At 36.6% G+C, this 17358-nt stretch overlaps 1 protein-coding gene across 6 annotated transcripts in view; it reads right to left on the bottom strand.

Moving 5' to 3' along the window:
- Positions 1 to 17358, bottom strand: part of ccdc88aa (coiled-coil domain containing 88Aa) — a 29061-nt gene that overhangs the window by 5486 nt on the left and 6217 nt on the right. For 3 of the 6 annotated variants that reach the window (XM_055213301.2, XM_055213303.2, XM_055213302.2), the window contains exons 7-23: positions 16643 to 16783; positions 15499 to 15665; positions 13350 to 13431; positions 12010 to 12168; positions 11585 to 11731; positions 11353 to 11503; positions 9865 to 10637; positions 9668 to 9783; positions 9437 to 9578; positions 9132 to 9284; positions 8860 to 9021; positions 7318 to 7595; positions 5426 to 5569; positions 5112 to 5298; positions 4544 to 4689; positions 1508 to 1600; positions 1209 to 1420 (exon numbers count right to left, since the gene is read on the bottom strand). In XM_055213301.2, coding sequence (XP_055069276.2) covers positions 1209 to 1420; positions 1508 to 1600; positions 4544 to 4689; positions 5112 to 5298; positions 5426 to 5569; positions 7318 to 7595; positions 8860 to 9021; positions 9132 to 9284; positions 9437 to 9578; positions 9668 to 9783; positions 9865 to 10637; positions 11353 to 11503; positions 11585 to 11731; positions 12010 to 12168; positions 13350 to 13431; positions 15499 to 15665; positions 16643 to 16783 — 3253 coding nt within the window. Of the gene's footprint in view, positions 1 to 591; positions 676 to 1208; positions 1421 to 1507; positions 1601 to 4543; positions 4690 to 5111; positions 5299 to 5425; positions 5570 to 7317; positions 7596 to 8859; positions 9022 to 9131; positions 9285 to 9436; positions 9579 to 9667; positions 9784 to 9864; positions 10638 to 11352; positions 11504 to 11584; positions 11732 to 12009; positions 12169 to 13349; positions 13432 to 15498; positions 15666 to 16642; positions 16784 to 17358 lie in introns of all 6 variants that reach the window. The other 3 variants (XM_055213298.2, XM_055213297.2, XM_055213299.2) reach the window with 2 other exon arrangements.

A 17358-nucleotide genomic window follows, 5' to 3' on the forward strand; every position in this document is an offset into this window, starting at 1 on the left:
ATATTCTTCTTTAAATATATAAACATACAATATATCAAATGAAAGAACAAACCTTCTGTTTTTTAACAAAAAAAATGTCTTGTCCTATCTTCATTTCTTCTCTTTAATCACCTCTCAAATATTCAAAATTTGGAATTTCAAAAATTCCAAATTTTGAGCAAAAAGCTGAAACAATTGAATTTTTGTAAAGGACTTGTGTCTTGCGAGTATGTGAGCGTCTTTTTTATCATAAACCCTTTTGACGCATGTGCAGCAGGCCCGTATTTTGACATGACACATGATGCACATGGTTCACATGATGCAATAAACACATATTTTGAATTCTCGCCCCTCGGAAGAGAAGTCACTGGCCGCCATTGGTCACACGATCATATACACCACACGGTTTAATCTCATAAATTAGTTGGGCCAAGTTTATGATCAAGCAAAAAGCATTGCTGATGTACACTTGGATAGTCATGTGATGTCACAAAAGTCAAGAAATTTTATCTCAATTAATACGACCCCTGAAACAGCTGGAGTTCAACAGCTAAAGCCAAGGAATTTCAGTTCTCAAATGGGAAAGAATGACAGGAGCATGTGAAGTCTTACACAGAGATCGACGGAAGAGGGACTTGGCTTTGTCTTTATCCTTTGCTCTGTTACGTTTAACATGAAACATTTTCTTTGGGATGACTTGAGCACCACGACGGAAAACATGGAGACAGGAAAGGAAGGGGGAACATGAATATTAGAAAGACTGGAAACACAATCACATACACATACATCTTTTACCACCTCTATTGAGTCTGTAATGTCATGTGTATTTACACAAAAGGTTTATCTTGTTTTAAAAACAATAGATGAATGCAAGCGACTTTAAAGGAGAAATGTGTCAAGGCAAAAATAACACACATCACCTTTAAACAGTGTGAAACACAGCATGCAAATGTTCAACACCAAACACTTAAACACATAATATCTTCAGACATAAACCGTTTATTCAGAGTGACTGGTTTCCTCTTTAAGTTCTGTGTAGCAGAAGGTTCTGGGGTTTGGGGAGCAGTAGTTGAGGATTTTTCTAATCGACACAGGTAAGTTGACCACATTTCTATCCGTCGCAATGTTACATGACATCTGAAGATTAAGTCCCTGCCTGATCTGACGGCTTGTTTCTGGCCGATCCAGACTGGACGACAAGCGTTTTGGGTAACTGAGGTCATACTCACTGCTGCTCTTCCTGGGAGAGAAACCATCGCCATTCAGGGAGTTAGAGCCAGATTCTTCCGAGCCCTGGGAACCGGTGAAGGAACCATTGTCACGGCAACGCAGGTTATCCAGACCCTCACAGGACTCGGAGCGGAGGGGAGGTGCAGAGGAATGTTCACGATTTCGAGTCTTCATCAGCTTCCTCATCTTCAGCGTAATCCAGTTTCCTCGTCTGCAATGACCAAGTGTTAACTTAGTGATGACAGAAACATGATCATGATCATTCATTTAAACTGTAATTGTGTCTGTCGGACATTACCTGCGTGGAGGTGATGGGTCATAGAACTTATACTGGTCCATGATTTTCTCTTCCAACTTTTCCTTCTGCCTTCGGAGTTCATTCAGTTTGTCTCTGTTGAAACAGCCCTATAGTTAGGGATTCTCTGGAAAAACATACTTTTGTATTTTGGGGTGAAGTGTGGTCCAAAAAAGGGTATACAAATAAGTTTATATTAACATTATAAACCAAGTAATTCCAATCTTGATTCTGATTGGATAACATGTGTTTATTCCAAAAATCTGCTAAAATTGGCTTTATTTTCATGTTATTTCATGTAATGCAACTGGCATCATAATTTAACTCTTTCCCCGCTATTGACGAGTTTTCTCATCAATTAAAAGAAAACATCTGCCTGAAAAAACAGGTTCCTGATAAGTTTTTATGGTAATCTGTAATACCACGCTTTAATCTTACCCAACTTATAAAAAAAAACAAAAAAAAAGTATTTGTTAATTTTACACTCCGTGTATGTTTTGATAATCATTCTGAATCTGATCTCTAACAAAATTCCTTCACAAAAATGCAATTATTTCAACTTTTTGATCAAATTTTTATATATTTTAGGAGTTTATAAACAGAAAAAATAAAGATAGTATTTTGTTTGTTTATTTATTGTTTGTTTGAAAAAAGTGGGTCTGTTCTTTGATTTGATATATATTTATGTTTATATATTTTAAGAAGAAAATTTTCCTGGAAGGCATTTTGTGAAAGTCACAAAAAATGCTGGCGGGCAACTTTAAAAAAAAAGGCTGGTGGGAAAGGAGTTAAAATACAAATTGCACAACAGTTTTATATTAATAAACTGTCTGTACATATAGCACAATGCCAGAAGAAAATGTTAAAATATGTACCACAGCTTTCATTGGGGCTGTACCCTTTAAAAAACATCCTTGCATAGTTGGAGAGTTCATACTACACTCCAAAAAATTATTTTCAAGAAAAAAAATTCTTAGTATTTTTGTCTTGTTTTCAGTAAAAATATCTACAAATTCTTAAATTAAGATGCTTTTTCTTGATGAGCAAAACGACCCAAAATATAAAATTTAAAGGACAAGTTTGGTATTTTACACTTAAAGCCCTGTTTTCAGATTGTTTATGATGAAATAGAACGGTTATGACTGAAATTTGGACATATGATGCTGTCCCGAGACTTTTCGGGTGTTTGTTGTTTCAGCTCCCACCTCTACAATGGGTGTATAGGTGCACTGGAACAATCCTTCCTAAAATGCATTAAACTTTCGTTTACAAAGACGTGAAATTCACAGAGTGGTCAGGGGTGTTCACTGATGTGCTCACACAAAAATAGCTGCAAAAGATGCTTTCCAACAGGTTTTATCGTAGTTTTTGTCCAACTCCACTGACTTGTATTAGATGTGCTGTGAGGTACGGTATTACTTCGCGCCGGGAACGTTGTTTGTATTCTTGCAATTGGCAAAAGTGGATTATCGCCACCAACTGGGCTGGAGTGTCTATTATTCAAGCTCTCAGCGGAAGAATGTACAGATGTGAGGCATTTGGAAAAATAGGTCCATAAGTTTACAACGAATGGTAAAATACCTGTTGGGAAGCATCTTTTGCAGCGATTTTTGTGTGAGCATATCAGTTAACACCCCTGACCACTCGGCGAGTTTCACGTCTTTGTAAACGAAAGTTTAATGCATTTTAGGAAGGATTGTTCCAGTGCACCTGGGTGATTCTCACGAAAACTTGGTTTTAAAAATGTTTAAAATTGCTTAAATTTACTTTTTTTCCCACCAGACATTGAAAAACAAAGTCTGGAGTAAATGGGAACATTCATTTAAAAACTTTTACTTATCATTTAACACTTTTTGTAACATAATTTAAAAATTGAGTCCTAAAAAATCTCATTACCGCAACAGTCAGAAAACATCAACACTGACATATTTTTTAAAAATGACATGACAAACCTGAAAGAACATAATTTGGAGATTCTGCACATGCATTTAAAATCAAAGTATTATGCTTCTATTAATTAAATTAACATTTAATAAGCATCTGTTGCGGTAATGATAATCAAAATGTCGTGTAAGCATTTCTGACAAGACAATATTTCAAATTAACTGTAAAAAAATGATCTTACCTGGTAGCCATCTTGAAGTAACTGGTCCATGTGCTTGGTCACTTAAAATCAAACTTTATTAAAATTCTGTATGTGTGCTTAAACTGTTCTCAAAAAGTGTTGCGGAGGATGAGAACATCAGGCATGGACACATCATTTTCCTTATTTTTCTTCATTATTATTATACATGAATATTCAGTAAATATTTTTTCTGTCATCTAAAGTAGTCTAGCAAAACATCCATTTATTTTTTTTCTTAATATTTTTGTGTTAATTTGATTAAATTACAACATAATGCATGTTCAATCACAGCCGGACACATTGCGTTAATGAGAATTTCAGCAGAAAATGAGATACAATTTCCAATTATAAATTCTTATGTTGAAATCACACATTGTGCAAGGTAGAACACAGTATTGTGTTAATTCTGATGCTTTTTAATGTTACTATATTACACATTTTAAAGCTAAAATCATTAGTGCCGTGGTGTTTCAATGGTTTCGTGAGAATCACCCACCTATACACACTTGTAGAGGTGGAAGGTAAACAACAACCGCCCGTAAATTCTCGGGGCAGCCGCATATGTTGAAATTTCAGTCAAAACCGTTCTATTTCATCATAAACAATCTGAAAACAGGGCTTTAAGTGTAAAATACCAAACTTGTCCTTTAAGATACACATTGCACAACAGTTTTAAACTGTATGTAAAGTACAATGCTAGAAAATGTTTAAAATATGTACCCTAGCTTTAATTGGGGCTGTACCCTTTAAAAAACATCTTTGCACCATTGCAGAGTTCATATTAGTACCTCTAAGTTCCCAAATGTACCTTATGGTCCACATTAGGACCTTTATAAAGGGTACTGTCACAGTGACAGCTGGGTTACTGTATATATTTTCTAAAAGTGAATATTTTGGAAAACAATGTCTCTTACATATATTGTCTTTGTTCTACGTGGAACAGGTCCTTGCTCTCCATGGTCTGATCTAGCAGGGTCCGGTTCTGCAGCATCACGCTCTGGATCTGGTCCAGCAAGTGTCGGTTTTCTTCCTCCAAGTTCCCCTTTAGCTGGATCAGCAACTGAACAAATAGAGAAGGTTCATTATTGTCCTGCAAAACGCATTCTCGAAACCCTACAAATATTACTTATCTGACGCTCCTCAGGGTAAAGTGTCCAAAATCGCTTCCTCAACCAGTGCTAATAAGCCTTCTTTAGCAAATACATGAAAAGTGTTCTAACTCTTGTTATTGAGGTGTCACTTGGTCAGAGATCTGATGATATTCAAGTTAAAAATATAGACAATCAAATCTACGTGCATGGAGGAGTCCAGCTTCATATTCTGGAGCATTTACGGGTGAACACTAGATTTCTGCTGGTCCACCAGCTAGACCAGTAATAAACCAGCTTTGATGAGCAAAACCACCATGGAATCTCATGCTGGTCTACGATGTTTTTTTTTAGCAAGAGTTGATATACAAGCATGAAGACTGGTGTTGTGTACCTCACACTGGTTGCTCAGTTTAATGGTGACGATGTCCAGGTGTTGGTTGTGTTCTTTGAGTTTGAAAAGCTCAGACTCCAGCTGTTTCTGCTCCAGTTTGCTGGAGTTCAGCTGACTCTTCATGTCTCTGTGCTCCGCCTGAAGTCCCTCATTTTCTACTAACAGCTTCTGATAGGTCTGGTTCAGCCTGAGAAGATGATGAAGGTCACCGTTTGGTATTGAATTCATCAAAAGCATTATAAAAAAACCTTTTGATATTTTAACATAATTTTACTTTTACTTGTTGGGACCACACATGCACACACAACACTGACCAGTCCTTCTCATCTCGTAGTCTATGGCATTCTGCAGATGTGTTTCTTTGTGTTAATATCTCATCCTGCATCTTATGTTGTTCCTCTCTCAAAGCTCTCTCAAAACCCTCAAGGTGAGCTCTCTGATGAAGTAGGGTGTCATATCTAGAAACAGATTAACACACAATAACAGTTCAATTATGATTGACATAAGGGCCTACACCATACAATACAGTGTATCCCACAGACTCAAAATCCTTAAAGTGCACCTATTATGCAAAACCTACTTTTACAAGGTATTTGGACACAAATGTGTGTTGGCAGTGTGTGAACACAACCACCCTACAATAAAAAATCTACTTTTTTAATCCCCATTAAACCAAAGATTTTCTTGTTAATGTGACATCACACTGATAAAGCCCCATCCACAGTCACTGACTGACAGTCCTGCATTACCATAGTTTCTGCTTTCAGTGAGTTGTATGATGTCCACCATATCTCAATAGTGATATATTCACAAGAATCAGGTCTATTTAACCAAAAACACTCAATGTTTGTTGGTACGGGATTGAGGAGCTGTAGCTCATTTGCATTTAAAGGGACACACACGAAAACAGGGCAGAGACACATTCTAGGCACACCTGAGACTTATATTACATGGGTGATTCTCACAAAACCATTGAAACACCACGGCACTAATGATTTTAGCTTTAAAATGTGTAATATAGTAACATTAAAAAGCATCAGAATTAGCACAATACTGTGTTCTACCTTGCACAATGTGTGATTTCAACATAAGAATTTATAATTGGAAATTTTATCTCATTTTCTGCTGAAACTCTCATTACCGCAATGTGTCCGGCTGTGTTTGAACATGCGCTATGTTGTAATTTTATCAAATTAACACAAAAATATTAAGAAAAAAAATAAATGGATGTTTTGCTAGACTACTTTAGATGACAGAAAAAATATTTACTGAATATTCATGTATAATAATAATGAAGAAAAATTAGGAAAATTATGTGTCCATGCCTGATGTTCTCATCCTCCGCAACACTTTTTGAGAACAGTTTAAGCACACATACAGAATTTTAATAAAGTTTGATTTTGAGTGACCAAGCACATGGACCAGTTACTTCAAGATGGCTACCAGGTAAGATCATTTTTTTACAGTTAATTTGAAATATTGTCTTGTCAGAATGCTTACACGACATTTTGATTATCATTACCGCAACAGATGCTTATTAAATGTTAATTTAATTAATAGAAGCATAATACTTTGATTTTAAATGCATGTGCAGAATCTCCAAATTATGTTCTTTCAGGTTTGTCATGTCATTTTAAAAATATGTCAGTGTTGATGTTTTCTGACTGTTGCGGTAATGAGATTTTTTAGGACAAATTTTTTAAATTATGTTACAAAAAGTGTTAAATGCTAAGTAAAAGTTTTTAAATTAATGTTCCCATTTACTCCAGACTTTGTTTTTCAATGTCTGGTGGGAAAAAAGTAAATTTAAGCAATTTTTATATTTTCATGCTTGACATTTTTAAAACCAAGTTTTCGTGAGAATCACCCACATCTTGTAAAAATGCGCATAATATGTGCATTATGTGTAGTATTTCTTAAAAACCTGGCTCTGAAAGGGTATTGTTTCCGTTTTAATAGCATACAGTGTTTCTTATTCATGCTATATATAGATTTTTTTATTGCCTATTGCTTTTTCTAAGTATTTTTCCTGTTTATCTTTTATTTTATTCATTTACATAATTAAGACTTTTGTCATTTATTGTTTCTCGTTCCCTTCTACATCATCTTTCCAGTAAAGAATGGACAAAGTTTAATGGAAAAAAAACGAATTTAATTGTGCCAAATAGGGTTTACAATAAAGATCTTCAATCTTAAATGTACTAACCTGTCCTCCAGTGATCGGTGTTCAATCTCCAGGGTTCGATGGCCGCTCTCCAGTGTGGAGTATCTGTGTGAAAGGACCTCCAGCTCTGCCGCCTGTCTCTCGTGCAGGACGCTCAGTCTCTCGTGATCTCGTAGGAGTAGTTCATTAACGGTACGCAGATCTTCTCTTTCTTGTACCGCAGCCTCCTTCTCGGCATCTGATCTTTGATGCTCCCGCTGCAGCTGAGCATTATTGGCTATTAGAGAGGCATTCTGGGTAGACACAGTGGAACTCTCTACCTGCAAGAGACATGAATGGGAGTTTATGATGACAGACTGGCAGTACGTGCAATATTACCAGTGTATGTTAGATAATAAGTCAGTCTTCTGTCATTGTCATCAAGCGTTGGAAAGCTATTTTGTACAGGTAAGCTCCCAAGGTACAAGATACTCATAAAAATAGAAAAACAGTTAAAGGCACAATATGTCATTTTTGCCGCTAAATGGCAAAGTATAGTCCATTTTTACATTTAAGCGAGGGTTCAAGTACAGTGCACAAGACGCAATTTTCGTATTGTACGCGCACCACCGGCTTTTTGAAACCTTGCGTACGTTTTACGTGTAGGTCGCGTATGCGAGTACAGAAGTATGTAGGCCACAAGAGGTATTGCAATGTTTCGCAATGCCCATGCGTCGAACGTCAGCGCATGTGTATAAGTCAGATGAACTATGCTTTGCAAGGCTGTACGTTCGACTGTGCGCGTAACCATCACATATGTACTAAAAACAGACTATACCTGAGGCATTAAAGATGCATTGTGTAACTTTTAGAAGAATATCTCTTGACAGAAATGCTATATAATATACATAACTATATTATCAGTGGTGTATAAAGACCTTACATAATGAACTGTATTGTTTTTATTACCGTTGAATGAGACGTTTTTATCTATATACACCGCGCGGCCCCTTATGCTACATACACACAAATGCGGGGCATCACGTTACTCACTCTAGATTACTCGCGGTTTTTAACTCGTATCATGCAAATTTTTCGCTCAAGTTGAATATTTCCGCGGAGACACGTTTGAGGTGAATAGCGCGTGTTTTCGCGACAAACGCCTGCCCATATCGCGTCATTCTCATCTCCTCACGCGAGGACGGGTCGGATGGTGTCTTTGCATTGACTTTGTATGTAATTTACTTGCGCAAATCGTTGAAATCGCATTTGGTGTGAACCCACAGTTACATGGAAGTCGCTGTTGTGTTTCTACAGTAGCCCTAATCGGCCCTGTCCTGTGCCAGCTACAATAGCTTCCCATTGCGTTTCGAAATTTGCAATTCGCAATCTCACCGCTAGATGCCACTAAAAATACACATTACCCCTTTAAAAGTTGGCGAAAACAATGACAGGAGAAGAGACGTTATATAAAAACAGCAAATTTCTGAAACGTCTGGAATAATGCGAGTAGACACATGAAAAAAATATAAATAACCATCATTGTGGTTTTTTATATTTTAATACATATTGTGCCTATATGATTTTATGTTCAACCTGACTCACTTGCAGTTGTGCGTTGTGTTTCTGCAGAGTTGTGTTGCTCTCCTGCAAGGATGCCGTCTGCTGTTGCAATGCAATTATTTGTGCTCGCAACTCATCTGACTGCGTCTGCAAGCTCTGCAGCTGAGTGTGCAATGCCTGCTTTTCTGCCAATAACGTTGCATTCTGTGCAAGAGAAAGGAAAGGTGAGCAGGCATCATCTGCATTATGTTTGAATCAAATGTAACAGTGTTTATTTTAGCTATGGATCCCATATTTGGTGCTGAAAGACTCACGTTTCTCTCCACATCTATAAGTTGATCTTTGACCTTCAGCAACGCCCATGTGGCTTTTTGGGTCTCTCTCTGCCACTCCCTCTCTGATGGAGAGCTCTGATCTGCGTTCTCCTCCTCCAGCCTCTGAAGCAAAGCCTCATAGTTCTGTTTGATCTGAAATAATCCCAAACCAAATTGTTTTTAATATTCCAGAGAAGCAGAATTGTGCTTCACCAGAGACATTTAAGAAGAAATACAGCTTGTATAAATGAAAATCTTGGAGCTATGGGCTAACGTGCTTCTAAAAGATTTGGGTTTTAGCTCACAGTCTTGAGATCCTGCTGTAGTTGTTGGTTTATCTTGGTTACTTCCTGCAGATGGGCCTCTAAACTGGTCATTCTCTCCTTTTTAATCTTCAGAGACTTCATCAGAGAAGATTCCAGCTCTGAATGCAACTGCTGACATATGCTGGAAGTGGAAAGACAATCCATGTTAAACCTGTCTATAAAAATGTAACAGTATCACCTACAGAGTTACTAATATGATCAGCTGCATACTTCTGGTCTACCGACTCCTGATCTCCTGATCTCAACCTAAGCTTTTCCAATTCGTAAGTCACTTTCTCAAGATCGGTCTCCTTCTGCTGAGCTTTCATCTTCTGGTCAAGCAGCTCCTGCACAAAAGAAGATGCTCCTTAAATATGGCATTAAAAACGAAGAAAAATGCAAAACATAACAGTCATAACCTCTCTTACAGTGTTCAGCAACTTCTTGTTCATCGCAGTCTGCTGAAGAAGCTCCTGATTTTTCTTCTTCAAGTCATAGACCTCAGTAAGACAGTTAGCCTTCTTAACCATATTACGGTTCTCTTTCTGTAAAACTGCCAATTTCAGGCCACTGCTTTCCAAAGACACCTCCTGGATCTTCAATTGCTGTCGTAGTCTCAGATGTTCCTTCTCCAAATGACTCTTTTCTGGCTCTAGATGGCCATTCTCCAGAACTTGATCTTGCTTTTCTATCTCCAGTCCTTCGTGTTTGTTGAAGACTAACTTGAATCTCTGCAACTCAAGCTTATGAAGTTCTGATTCAAGACAATGAATCTTGCCTATTCTGTTTTCCAAGGATGCATGAAGATGTAGTGTGTCACTGGTCATCTGGATCTGTGCCGTCATTTGGCCATTGTTGCTGGTGGCAATGCCTGGAGAAGACTCTGTAATCTTACAATCCGCTAAATCCATTCTGCCATTTTCCTCTGCATGTTCAGATTTAGCATCTGTTGTACCTTCCTTCTCCCATAATTCGTGATTACTTTCATTGTCTCCTTGCTCGTTGATGTCAATCTCCAAAGCTCTTTGAGATGGGTGGTATGCAGGGCACCCCTGACTTATATAAGAAAGTAAGCCATCTGATGAGAGTCTGGTTCCTTCAAGTTCCTCTAGAGCCTTCAGTAACCTCCGGTTCTCTTTTTCCAATTTCAGCAACCTGCTACATGTCCTTTCTGTGACCTCCTGTCCTAAAGACTTTCGCTCTGAAAAACATGACAGTCAATAAATTATTAACAATATTATTGAAATATTTTGAAATATTATTATTTCTCCTACTGTAGGGGTCAATGGTGCCCCAGATTAGTTTGATTACAAACATTCTTCAGAATATCTTTATTGGTGTCCAGCAGAACAAAGTAATTTATATAGGTTCGGAACAACTTGAGGATGAGTATGACAAAATTAAATTTTTGGGTAAACTATCCCTAAGTTAATGCAGCTTGAGATTCAAAGCACCTACGTACAGTTTGTTCTCAATTATCCTGGGGTTAAGTCAGTGTCTGGCTCATGGGCATAATTGTGACATTTATTGTAGGATTTAAACTAGAATTGGGCGAACGATTAATCGTGATTAATCGAATACAAATTAAAAGATAAAAGCACGTATGTGTAAATTTTTATTTTTTAATTTTTTTAAATATATATAAAATCTAAAAATATAAATAAATATATAATGTAAATGTTTCCTAAATACATACGTGTACATATATTATACAAACATGTTTGTATGCGATTAATCACGATTAATCGTATAACAGCACTTTTTCAAATCTAAAAGTTTAATCTTAATTTTAAACACTCAACCAAAAGTGTTCTGTAACTGGTCTAGATCTGTAACTACTAGACTACATCACTCAACACAAATGCATACATGAGCTTTAATATAGTGTACATATGTTAATGTTATACAGTATTCACCTGTTACTGAATTCTGCTCAGGGTTCTTGTCAAGCTGTTCCAGTTCCCAGCCGAGACGCTGTGACTCCTCCATGGTCCGTTTGTGAGAGAGCTCCAGCTCGACGTTTCTCTCCATCAACTCCTCTATGAGTCTTCTGTCCACAGCTCGTTCCTAAAACACATTGAATCAAGTCGGTAGATAGAAATATAATGTGACGGATCTTCTTGATGAGTATCATCTCTCTTTTCTCACCTCCTCCATGTCATGAAGTTTTGCTTCCAGTAGCAGGTTGTGTTTCTCCAGCTGGTGCTGTTTGTCAGATCGTGCTTTCATGCTCTGTAGCTGTTCCTCGAGCATGACCTTGCTTTCAATCAACACCTGATTATCCTCTTTTAACTCCTTTCAATGACAAAGAGAAAACCACAAGGCCAACTTTAAGTTAAAATCAGACCAACTGAAGAGGTGCTGCTATACTGTGAATATGGTCATGGTTGAAGAACACCGCTAGACGTGATGCAAAGTTGAGCAACAATTTTTTAAGTAAAATTAGGACATTGCTTATAATATGTTACTGGATGATGAGATCATAGCTGTGCTTTATCATGTATAATCCCTGGCTATGTATTGACCAATCAGCATCCAGGACTGAAACAGTTCGTTTTTGGTGATAAACACACCTCTAGTTTGACCTTGTAAAAGTTCATGTTGTGAAGTTTATCTCTGTAGCGTGCCACTTCACTTTCCAGTTTGTCGGCTCTGATGGCTCTTTCTTTCATCGCGTCCAGCTCATCACGGTACATCCTGGCTGCTCGTGCATCTGTTAAAAGATGCATGTTCTGCCAAAAACGCAGAAACAGAGGAAAATTCTAAAAATCACTGAAACATACAAATGCAAAAGGGAAAGATTAAAGGGCTCCTATTATACAAATTCCACTTTTACAAGGTGTTTGGACATAAAAGTCTCATTAGACATGCTGTTTTGATTCTGTTGTTAATGTGACATCACACTGATAAAGCCCCACCCACGGCATTAACATATTTTCCATCCTCAGCAAGTTGTCCATGACTGCCCGAATACAATGTATAATGTACATATGCATTTATTTTTAATTCAGCTTCGCCCACACTGGCAATTACACTTAAGGGTGGAGGTACCCCAATCTTAACAGACTCATTTACATATACAAGGTCTTAAAGGTACAGGAGAAAATGTAGCTGATTCTGTTAATGATCTGAAAGAAGGAGAACGTTCAAAATGGCGACGTAAAATTAATTTGTAAATTACGAAACCTGCAAATTAGATTTTTTTAAAATGCAACGGTTTGTTGTGTTGTTTGAAGTAGTGCTGCCTCAAGATTAGTCGTGACTAATCGTTTGCAGAATAAAAGTTTTTTGTTTACATAATATATGTGTGTGAACTGTGTATAATAATTATGTATATATAAATACACACACATACCTGTACATGTATACTTTTAAGAAAAAAATATATTTATATAATACATATTTATATATAATATAAATTATATGTAAATATAAACATGTATATACACATGCAAATTTCTTTAAAGTTTCTTAGTTATATACATGCGTGTGTGTGTGTATTTTTATATTTGCATAATTATTATACACCCACATATATTATGTAAACAAAAACTGAAGTAAAGTGAATATTTGCCAACATATGGTAACCAATACTTGGAATGTGACCTCTGCATTTAACCCATCCAGTGAATACACACACTGCAAGTCATGAACACACAAACACCCGGAGCAGTGGGCAGCTATCCCTGCAGCGCCCGGGGAGCAATTAGGGCTAAGGTGCCTTGCTCAAGGGCACCACACTCGCAACCCGCCAGTCGTGAGCCTCGAACCGGCAAGGCTCGGGTTACAAGCCCGGCACTCTAACCACTAGGCTACAACTACCCCTACTTTTATTCTGCAAATGATTAGTCGCGACTAATCGGCAGCACTAGTTTCAAGTAGTGTGTATGTTTCAGAGCACAGTCCTCAGTACCTCCTGCTGAAGCTTTTTAAGCTCCGCCTCCACATTATCTAGGTCTTGCCTGCAGTCCAATAGCTGTTCACTCTTCTCTTCTCTGTCAGAAACAAAAATAGACATCGACAGACATGTCAATACTCAAATGTACACATCCTTCATAATGGCATTGGATAGTGCCCCATTTTTAAAGCTCCAAAAAGTGCATCCACAGTGCAAAAAAAGTTTTGCACTTAAATTATTAAGTATGGCTGATTCTCACGAAACCATTGAAACACCACGGCACTAATGATTTTAGCTTTAAAATGTGTAATATAGTAACATTAAAAAGCATCAGAATTAACACAATACTGTGTTCTACCTTGCACAATGTGTGATTTCAACATAAGAATTTATAATTGTAAATTTTATCTCATTTTCTGCTGAAATTCTCATTACCGCAATGTGTCCGGCTGTGTTTGAACATGCGTTATGTTGCAATTTAATCAAATTAACACAAAAATATTAAGAAAAAAATAAATGGATGTTTTGCTAGACTACTTTAGATGACAGAAAAAATGTTTACTGAATATTCATGTATAATAATAATGAAGAAAAATTTGGAAAATGTCCATGCCTGATGTGCTCATCCTCCGCAACACTTTTTGAGAACAGTTTAAGCACACATACAGAATTTTAATAAAGTTTGATTTTGAGTGACTAAGCACATGGACCAGTTACTTTAAGATGGCTACCAGGTAAGATCATTTTTTACAGTTAATTTGAAATATTGTCTTGTCAGAATGCTTACACAACATTTTGATTATCATTACCGCAACAGATGCTTATTAAATGTTAATTTAATTAATAGAAGCATAATACTTTGATTTTAAATGCATGTTTAGAATCTCCAAATTATGTTCTTTCAGGTTTGTCATGTCATTTTGAAAATATGTCAGTGTTGATGTTTTCTGACTGTTGCGGTAATGAGATTTTTTAGGACTAATTTTTTTAATTATGTTACAAAAAGTGTTAAATGATAAGTAAAAGTTTTTAAATTAATGTTCCCATTTACTCCAGACTTTGTTTTTCAATGTCTGGTGGGAAAAAAGTAAATTTAAGCAATTTTTACATTTTCATGCTTGACATTTTTAAAACCAAGTTTTCGTGAGAATCACCCGTATAATCAACTTGGATTGTTGATTTCAACTCAATTAGTATTTCAACTTTTTTATCTTTCAAATGCAGTATTTTAAATCTTTTAAATTTTTTATGCTGACTATAATAAGTTGCTGTAACTTATAAAATTAGCCTAACTTATTTCAACTTTATATATTAAAAAATTTAAGTGCAAAAAGTATCATATTACTTAACATTGTTGACATAATTATGCAGGTCTTATCACAAAACTTCCCAAACGTACACTTGTTGTGGCCAATTCAACAAACCTCAACTCATGATCCAATTCTGAAATTGTACTTTTTTGTCCAACTTTGTTTCACATTAACTTGACAAAACTGAAGTTCCCATAGAGGAAAAAATCATATGACAACAACACTGGCAGAGCTGAGTTGATCTGTGAAGAGCACAGCTGCCCGAGGACATACAACATTACACAACACAATCCGAAGAATTCAGCGGATGAGGACAACATTGAGTGTTGTATAGTAGAAGGAAGGAAAAGTTGATGGATAGTAAATGAATGAGTGGAAATGAAGCGGGCGGTTAACTTGCCTGAAGTGTTACACTTAGAGGATCAACGTGGGTCAGCAGAATAAGGAAGGACCCTGCACTGTGCCAGTGACTGTCTATTTAATCTAGGGCAAGATTTCTTTAAGAGTCCCAATGCCCTGCAAAGTTTAACACCAAACCTAAACCAGTTAATACCACTTGGGATTACTTGACAACTATGGGTACGTTGGAGATAAACTCTGTAGGACAGTAAGAACAAGACTAACTAATAATAAAACAATATATCCCTAAAATGGTGCAATTAAATCACCTAATCCAACTTACAGTGCCCATTAAAGGTTCGACATATTACCCACATGATCTTGCCATTGCTGGCATCATGCTCTACTACTAATTCAGCTACAAACACAGTTGCCCCAGATTTCTTTAAACTGAGCTGGTCATTGATTATATCTGTGCATGTCTAGGTCAGCAGTGTGCCTGTGTGTGCGCTCACAGTTCCTGTCGGAGGCGTCTGATTTTGGCTTTAGCATCGCTCAGCTCCAGTGCCAGATGCTGCTGGGATAAAGGGAGGTGGCAGCCGGAGGATTCAGTGAGGGAGGGGCTTTCACCAAACACTGCAGACTGTATCATCTCATTCCCCTGCATCAGCTCCACTATGGTCTACCAGCAGAGAGAGAAAGAGACAGAGAGTAAGAAACGAAAAAAATAAATAAAGAGAGATTAAAAAAGAGAACTAAGCAGTTATGCAATTAAACTGCTTTGACTTCGGTCAACATGCATTTGTTTAGATTAAGTAAAATGATAGCTAACACAATTTAGATTATAAATCTCATTAGTATTATCAAAGATATTGGATATAACAAGATTGCATAGAGGAATAGATACAATAGAGAATAGATAACAATGCAACGCTAAATATGGCTGCTCTGGTGACAGAAGTCCCGCCTTCCAGTTAAAAAGAACCAATCATCAATCGATAAAGACTGATGATTCTCTGGGGAGTGGCTCTGTGCAGAGTTGTGTAAGATGCTTGCCAACCTGTGTGCATGTGCATTTTTAGCCTAATTTGAGTTATTTAGCATAACAAAAGTTATCATATAGTTGATGCTAGGACTTTAGTCTTGCATGAATGAAATAACAGCACAGGGTTCTGGCTAGAGGGGATACAGCTATGGCCAAGATGTTGGGTTCATAGGGTTAGGTTTTGGGGTAGGATTAGGATGAAAAACAGTGGTTTCTTGCTAGATAGGATAGAGCTACAGCCTAAATCCAGTGAAATGTTGGGTTTAGGAGTAGGATTAGGATGAAAATCCGGAAAGATTTTACTAGATTTTGGCTGTAGCTGTGTCCCTTCTAGCCACAAACAATGCCCGGATGCACTGCAAACATGGCCGCCTAATGGAAACATTTAAAAGCTTAAAAAAAATTGTTTTAAGATTCATACATGCTTCAACATTGTCAGTAACTCCACTTTTAATAAACTGCTACTTTTTGGTACCAGCCCTAAAAAACTGCATACCATCAATGTCAGGCTGAATAATTTGTTTACTCCTAAATAAACTTTTTTTTTAATATAAAAATCTCCCCAAAAGGTGAAGTGGGGAAACATAATAATTTCTTAAAGTGTAAGAAGATACCTCAAACTGCCGGTCTCTCTGGTCCACGAGCATTTTAAGACTAAAGGTCATATTTCTGCAAAGATTTTCCCATTCATCTGGACACAAACCCTCCATTTCCAACCAATGCAGATCAAACACGTTCTCCTGACAGTGGGTCACCTGGAGCGGAGCATTTGCAAAAAGCGTTACCTTAATCGCTATTTTGTGCATTGACAACAATCTGAAAAAAGTTTTAATCTATTATACTACTAATATATTAGACAAGTGTGTCTGCAGGATTCTGTCCGACTGAGATGATGCCTAATTAATCAGTTCTCCCTGGGAAATCCAATTGAAAATGATTACTTAACTATCCTAAATTATATTTTTTTAATATTGTGTCATAGTTACCAAACCATATCAAATGACATTAACTAAAACTAACTAAAACTGTCTGTTAATTGGAATTAAATAAAATATTTGAAAAAAATTAAATGATAATTATATGTATATATAAATATGTTGAGAGATTAAAATTAAGTTTTTAAATTAAATGATAATATCTAAGTTACTTAAAATAGCAACATTAGTTTGAAAAAATAAAGAATAAAAAGCTAATACAATGAAAAAAGCTCATATAAAGTTACTAAAAATCTAACTAAAATGAACATAAAACAAAAAAAAAAGCTGATTCAGAAAATTAGTAAAAATATATAAAAATAAAAATAAAACAAAAATTACTCTGAAACTGACTT

Source organism: Misgurnus anguillicaudatus, chromosome 8, assembly GCF_027580225.2.
Source record: "Misgurnus anguillicaudatus chromosome 8, ASM2758022v2, whole genome shotgun sequence".
Taxonomy (NCBI): domain Eukaryota; kingdom Metazoa; phylum Chordata; class Actinopteri; order Cypriniformes; family Cobitidae; genus Misgurnus; species Misgurnus anguillicaudatus.